General features: G+C 42.7%; 1 protein-coding gene across 1 annotated transcript in view; it reads right to left on the bottom strand.

The window, feature by feature from the left end:
• LOC118018043 (storkhead-box protein 1-like) overlaps positions 1-7,668 on the bottom strand; it is a 56,949-nt gene that overhangs the window by 1,118 nt on the left and 48,163 nt on the right. Inside the window, exon 3 of the mRNA XM_035016515.1 lies at positions 4,626-6,990. Within this exon, the coding sequence (XP_034872406.1) occupies positions 4,626-6,990 (2,365 nt within the window). The remainder of the gene's footprint in view (positions 1-4,625; positions 6,991-7,668) is intronic.

The following is a 7,668-nucleotide window of genomic DNA, read 5'->3' as shown; positions in this document are numbered from 1 at the left end:
ACATACATACATACATACATACATACATACATACATACATACATACAAACTTTAAAACAAAAAAACCGGGGCGCCTGGGTGGCTCAGTCATTAAACGTCTGCCTTTGGCTCAGGTCATGATCCCAGGGTCCTGGGATCGAGCCCCGCATTGGGCTCCCTGCTCAGCGGGAAGCCTCCTTCTCCCTCTCCCCCTCCCCCTGCTTGTGTTTCTCGCTGTGTCTCTATCAAATAAATAAATAAAAAATCTTTAAAAAAAAAAAACACAAAAATCAATATGTTCCCTGAAAACCTCTTCTATACAACTGAAGTGTAATTTGTTTCTTTTTTGAGAAGTCATATGAAAGAGAAAAGCCAACCATAATATTTTTCACAATGACAATGTTCCTTTCCAAGGAGCTGTAGGCTAGGTTAGCCCCTTATCTAACACATCTGCCTTGTTTCAGCCAAGTCACATTACTGGACATTTTGCTTTGAAATTCCCCTTTTCCCACCTTGTCTCCTCTCTATCACTTGCTCATTACATTGATATGCCTCAAAAATGTGTCCTCCTGGGGCGCCTGGGTGGCTTAGTCAGTTAAGTGTCTGCTTCGGATCAGGTGATGATCCCAGCGTCCTGGGATCCAGCCCCTCATCGGGCTCCCTGCTCAGCGGGGGAGTCTGCTCCTCCCTCTCCCACTCCCTCTGTGCTCTCTCTCTCTCTCTCTCTCAAATAAATAAATAAAATCTTAAAAAAAAAAAAAGATGTCCTCCAACAACTGTTCCCCCAAACAGCTCATCACTCTTAATTCCACATCTCTTTGGCAGTTGTGAAGACTTTCTCCTTTGTCCTTTTTTTTTTTTTTTTAAGATTTTATTTATTTAAGAGAGAAAGAGTGTGCACGAGAGAGGAGCAAGGAGCAGGGCAAGGAGCCTGATGCAGGGGTTCGATCAGGCACTCTGGGATCATAAGCTGAGCTGAAGGCAGACGCTTAACCAACTCAGCCACCCAGGCGCCCCTGTACATTTTTTTTAGAGTAAACTCTACCCCCAACGTGGGGCTCCAACTCACAACCCCGAGATCAAGAGTCATGTGCTATACCGACTGAGCCAGCCAGGCACTCCACTGCTTTGTGTTGAGTTCAATTTGTTTATTGTTTGTTGGTCTACTCAACTAAAGTATAAAAGCTTCCTACAGGTGGCAACAGCATCTTGTTCATCTCTTTCCCTCTAATTCTTATAACAGGGCACATAGTTAATGTGCAAATGTTATCTTCCCTCCCTTTTCTTCTACATGTCTTTAATGATTATGTCTTTCAAGAGAACCATATTATAAGCAATTTTTAAGAAATCGAATTTCTCGAGATTTCGCAAATTTAAATTCTCAGTTGCATGTCAAGGAGTAATTTCTCTTATCTGCTTTGGGTTTGATTTGGGTTTTCATTTCTCCTTTTGCCAGAGAGAAAGGGGATCCATAGCTTGTTGGTTTACACAACCATTGTTTACTTTGGAGATAATATGTTTTGATTTGATACTTTAAAGAGTTGATATGAATTAAACAATTGTTTCAAGGAAAGATCTGTTCCCTAATAAAGAAGTGAAGATATGTTTTAAAAATGCAGACCTCGGGGCGCCTGGGTGGCTCAGGTGGTTAGGCATCTGCCTTCAGCTTGGGTCATGATCCTGGAGTCTTGGGATTGATCCCTACATCAGTCTCCCTGCTCAGCGGGGAGCCTGCTTCTCCCTCTCCTCCCTGATCCTGTTCTCTCTCGCTATCTCTGTCTCTCTCTCTCAAATAAATAAAATAAAAATGCAGACCTCCATGGGACTCCTGGGTGGCTCAGCCAGTTAAACGGCTGCCTTCAGCTCAGGTCATGATCCTAAGGTCCTGGGATCCGGTCCACATCGGGCTCCTTGCTCAGCAGAAGAGCCTGCTTCTCCCTCTGCCTGCAGCTCCCCCTGCTTGTGCTCTCTCTCTCTCTCTCTGACAAATAAATAAAATCTTTTTAAAAAATGTAGACCTCCAGGAATTTAGCCCAAGGTATAGTCAGAAGTGTCTGCAAATATTTATATGTAAAAACAATTACTGCAGATTGATTTATTACAGCAAAAATGGGTAATTTAAATGTCAAAGGAAGGAAAACAATAACTATATAAATACTGGGGTCCACATAATGGAATACTCAGCAGCCATTAAAAAGAATGAGCTGGATCTCTATGTACTGATTGAAAGATATCCTAACTTAGGTGAAAAAAGAAAGCCACAGCTCCATATTATTTGTTGTTAAAAAATAGTTATATTTACAAATGCACAGGAAAAAGTCTGAAAGAATATAAACCAAACTGTTGGGCGCCCAGTTGGCTCCATCAGTTAAACGTCTGCCTTTGGCTCAGGTCATGATCCCAGGGTCCTGGGATCGTGCCCCGCGTCGGGCTCCCTGTTCAGTGGGGAGTCTGTTTCTCCCTCTCCCTCCCCTTCTCCCCCTGCTCATGCTCTCTCTCTCTTGCAGTCTCTCTCTCAAATAAATAAATAAAATATTTAAAAACAAACAAACAAACCAAACTGTAAACAACGTGTAGGTCACCTCAACAAAAAGGCAATGGCAAAGGTTGGGGGATGGAGACTTCCAATTTTGCTTTTTATTTTTTTTTTTTACAGATTAATTCATTTATTTTAGAGAGAGAGAGCGTGGGAGTGTGTCAGCTGAGGGAGGGGCAGAGGGAGAGGAAAAATCTCCAGCAGACTCCGTGCTGAGCATGGAGCCCGACACAGGGCTTGATCCCATGACCCTGAGATCATGAAGTGAGCCAAAATCAAAGAGTTGTATACTCAACTGACTGAGCCACCCAGGCGCCCCCATTTTTACCTTTTACATTTTTTTTAAAGATTTATTTATTTATTTGAGAGAGAGAGAGAGACAGCATGTATGAGCAAGGGGAGGGGCAGAGGGAGAAGGAGAAGCAGACTCCCCGCTGAGCAGGGAGCCTGACAAGGGCTTGACACCAGGACCCTGAGACCATGATCTAACCCCAGGCTCCCCTACCTTTTACATTTCTGTATTACTTTACTTTTTCAAAACAAAGTACACAATAATTTTATATAATGAAAAACTAGTCGGGGCGCCTGGGTAGCTCAGTTGGTTAAGCATATGCCTTCAGTTCAGGTCATGATCCTGGGGTCCTGGGATAGAGCCCTGTATCAGGTTCCCTGCTCAGTAAAGAGTCCGCTTCTCCCTCTCCCTCTGCTCCCCCCGCCCTGCTTGTGCTCGCTCTCACTCTCTGTCTCAAATAAATAAATAAAATCTTTAAAAAAAAATAGTAAAGATATATGCCAAATTTTAAGATGAACTTTTTGAAAACTAAGGATATGAGGGGAATGTTCACTATGTACTATTATTTGAAAAAAAGCACCATACAAAATAAGTACAGTACAGGCAAAACATTCAAATTATATAGATCAATATATTCAGACTGAAGTGTTATAAATATACCAAATATAAAAGGATTTTTAAAATATATCTGAATGGTAGGGTGGGGGCGCTTGGGTAGCTCAGTCAGTTAAGCATCTGCCTTCGGCTCAGGTCATGATCCCGGGGTCGGGGTCCTGGGATCGAGCTCCACATTGGGCTCCCTGCTCAGCGGAGAGTCTGCTTCTCCCCCTCCTTCCCACTTGTGCTCTCTCTCACTATCTCTGTCTCTCTCAAATAAATAAATAAAATATTTTTTAAAAAATAAAATAAATGGTAGGGTGATTATAGGTGTTCAGTACTGGGGCACCAGGGTAAGCTCAGTCAGTTAAGCATCTGACTCTTGATTTTGGATCTTGATTTGACTCTTTGAGATCAGGTCATGATCTCAAGGTCCTGGGATTGAGCCTCAGGTTGGGCTTCAAGCTCAGTGGGGAGTCTGAGGATTTCTCTTCCTCTGCCTCTCCCCCGTGCTTGCTCATGCACTCTCTCTCTCTCTCTCTCAAATAAATAAATAAATCTTTTAAGACACTTTTTCAGTACTTTTCAAATATTCTATTATGACCATATTACTTTCATAATCTGAACAATGTTATTTAAACAAATTAACATGGAAAATATTGGTGGAAAGTAGCTGTATCTCTTTCCCAATGTATGTAGAACCAGAAATATAAGTGAAAACTTCCAACCTTCAGTTGAGGAAGTGCTTCATTTATAGCAGCTCTTTCCTATTTTTAGAAATAATTCAAGATTTAGGGGCGCCTGGGTGGCTCAGTCGTTAAGCATCTGCCTTCGGCTCAGGTCATGATCCCGGGGTCCTGGGATCGAGCCCTGCATCGGGCTCCCTGCTCAGCGGGAAGCCTGCCTCTCCCTCTCCCACTCTCCCTGCTTGTGTTCCCTCTCTCGCTGTCTCTCTCTCTCTGTCAAATAAATAAAATCTTTAAAAAAAAGAAATAATTCAAAATTTAGTAGTAGTGGAGTAAATTTTGGCTCACATTAAAAATGAACCTATTATATAAGAGATTTCATTGTAATTTGATACAATTTATTCAGTAAGGCTGGCAGAATTCTATGGCTATAAGAAGTTTATTCAGGAGTCTCCCATTAGGTAATTCAATACACCCTTGATTTTAATCATTCCTGAGGAATAGTGGCTAATCAAACACGTTTACGTACACTTACCGTGGAGAATCTATTCCACTATCTCCTGCCATGCTCTGATTTTCTGTTCCTTCCAAATGACTGTGTTCGTGTCGGATATCCTGAGCCAACACTGGCCTAAGTGAAGTGTTGAAAAGTTCTAACTTTTGTGTGAACTGCTTTCTCATTCCCTGATTCTGAGCACTCTGACTCCAGCTAGCTGGTTTCTTTCCTGTGTCACCAACAGAGTCTTGGAGGGTTTCAGTCTCAGAATGGGCTTTCCTTGTGCTATAGTAATCAAATATACTTCCATCCGCGGATGCTGAGGTCTGGGCACACGTAGCAACACTGGGTTCCTCTTCATAGTTAAAACTGGACTGAGTCCCTGAATTGAGACCACCGCTTTCAGCAGAGAGATTAGGTGTTGGGCTTTCACCTGGGTTAGTGAAAAACCCAGTGGGTTTGTAACACTCATTTCCTTCAAGCACCTGAAGCTCAGACCTGTCTATTTTGTTGCTGTACTCAGTCAGAGATATTTCAGTCACTTTCTGTTTCCCCAAATGATTCCACTTGCTTCTCCCTGCAAAGGAATACTGAATGTGGCCAGGCAGCATTTGACATAAGTCATCATTCTCGGAAAAGTCCTCCTCGTCTAGATATAATGAACTACAAGCACCATCATCATCTTCCAATTCATTCTGATACAAGGCCTGGTTATCATCAGAAAGCCCCTTGTTTTCTAGATCCACAGTCTCTGCTTCCGGGACAAATGCCTTTCTCATTGGTATTTCTTCTAAGTCTCCATCTTGTCTCTCAGGTTGTCTCAAATAGTTCGTACTAACTGGGTAATCCAGAAGACCAAGATTTTGGAACTGGTGTATTGTTTGATCAACTATTCTACAAGCAGAGGAGGCATGGCCTAAAGAGGAGGCAGGATGTCCTTGTGATGGCAGGACATGCCGTGTTTCTTTGGCTTCCCCTAATGTGTCAAAGGGAGAATAACTTTTCCTCAAGACTTCAGGGATTACCTCGTTTTTTCCACCATATACATCATATCTCAACATGCTTTCCCGAAAGGAACATTTACTGCCATTTTGCGAAACACTACATTGAGAGTAATTTAAGAGGGGATCTCTGAAGTCATCACTGATAGGTTTGACGGCAGAGTTATTCATATAAATGGATTCTGCCATCAGTTCATCTTTACATTGTTCAGCATGTGGCTCTTTGAGTTCACTCTCAAAGATTCTTGAAGAATCCAAAGACCTTGACCTTGGGAAAGGCTTTCCCTTTGGTCCAGTCTGACTGGGTTTCAGATCACTGGTCTTCTGGATGTTGTGCCCTTTGGTTACTGGGATCCCCCGGGGAGAAAAACCTACGAAAGGATTACTAATTCGCTTCTTGTAAATCAAATGGGACCCCAGCACTGATAGGTTCTCATCAAGTGGTTTCTGAACTACTGCTCCATTTGGGCTTTTAATTCTGGGGGTCGGTTGGGGAGCAGGGAGCTTGGGATGTTTCTCCAGTCTAATGCTTCCTGGCTGAGGCTCGCTTCCCGGACTCCCGGCTTGGTGCCTATCCCTCTGAGAACGGCCCCGCCTTCTTCGAGGCTTTGCAGACCGGCCCCTCCGGTTCCTCACTCCCTCTTTTGAAGGATATTTATGCCTCATCGTCAGCATATCAGTGGAAGTGCCCTGGCTATTATATTGTTTCTGTTCCTCGTATTTTTGCATCAAGACGGTATGTTTGATTAAGTTGTCAACGGTCAGAATGGGATTAATTCTTCTGATAATCTCATGTTCGACGTCTCGAGGGATATTGTCCAAGTTATCTTCATCTCGGACAGGCCATTCTTCTGGTGGGAACTGGGCAGAGAAACTGCTGTGCTCTGTTCTGGACTTCTCCTTCCTGGATAGGCTACGCCAGAAGAGGCTGAAGCCAAACTTCTTGCCTTTTTCTCTGTCTTTTGTGTCTGGTAACGGTTTGGCGCTTTCACAGATGTGATTCTCCTCAGATACTGAAACCGCTCGATTCTGTACCAAAGATCTGGATTCCTGAAGACCCTTCTGGCCTTTTCTAGCCATTTCTGCAGCCGCCGGTGTCGCCTCTACGTCCTGGGTGCACGGGGCAGGGAAACACCGGCAAGACTGACAATGGGAAATGGGGGCAGCATTTCCTTTGGCTAGTTCTGCACAGCTGGCTACGCTCACCAGATACGTAACGCAAGTTGGCACCGGGTGACTTTCATCTGACAGGTCTCTCTTATTTTCCTGAGGGGTTGTATTTGTGATGAAGTAAGTCTGAGGGGTGACTATGAAGTATCCCTCTCCAGTGTGATAAATCTTCCTTTCTTTAATCAGAGTTCCCAGAGTGGTATAGAGAATATCCTGAGATGGAATTGCAATGCCTAAAACAAACAAGCATTTCATTACACTGATAGATTTTGAATTAAAAAAAACATTTTGATGAGTGAAATCAGTAAGTCAGAAATGACCACACATGTGTTTGATGAACCCAGAGCTAACTGTAACACAATAAACATAATTACAATGCCAAAGAAGCATTCATAATAGTCCCAATTTAACTGAATAATAGGAATACAATTTGGTCCACACAAAGACATAGGGCTAAATTAATGGTTAAGTAGAGAAAAAAATCTGAGTTCCCTCTAACACACACAGAGAGTTATACAAACCCATCACGAATTTAAATTTTCACTTCAAGACAGCATTCTTGGAAGCAAACATGGGTGTTTTTGAAAATCGCAACTTCATTGCTTAAATCTTAATAAGAATCTGAAGAGAAAATGAAAACCAGTCTGTGCCAGGATGAGGGCAAACTACCTAATATCTGTATTATGATAGTTTTTCAAAGTAGGAAAGTAACAATTTTAAAACAAATTCCTTTTTCCAAATATCAGGGTTCAAAATTGTATTTATATTGTGAAACATGTTTGTATAACACTGGAAGAAAATACATCAATATATTAACATTTCCGGGGCACCTGGGTGGCTTAGTTGTTAAGCGTCTGCCTTCAGCTTGGGTCATGATCCCAGGGTCCTGGGATCGAGCCCCACATCAGGCT

This window comes from Mirounga leonina, unplaced genomic scaffold, assembly GCF_011800145.1.
Source record: "Mirounga leonina isolate KUSES-001 unplaced genomic scaffold, KU_Mleo_1.0 Mir_106, whole genome shotgun sequence".
Lineage (NCBI taxonomy): Eukaryota > Metazoa > Chordata > Mammalia > Carnivora > Phocidae > Mirounga > Mirounga leonina.
The sequence above is the reverse complement of the archived record's forward strand: the minus strand, read 5'-3'. Positions and strand labels throughout refer to the sequence as shown.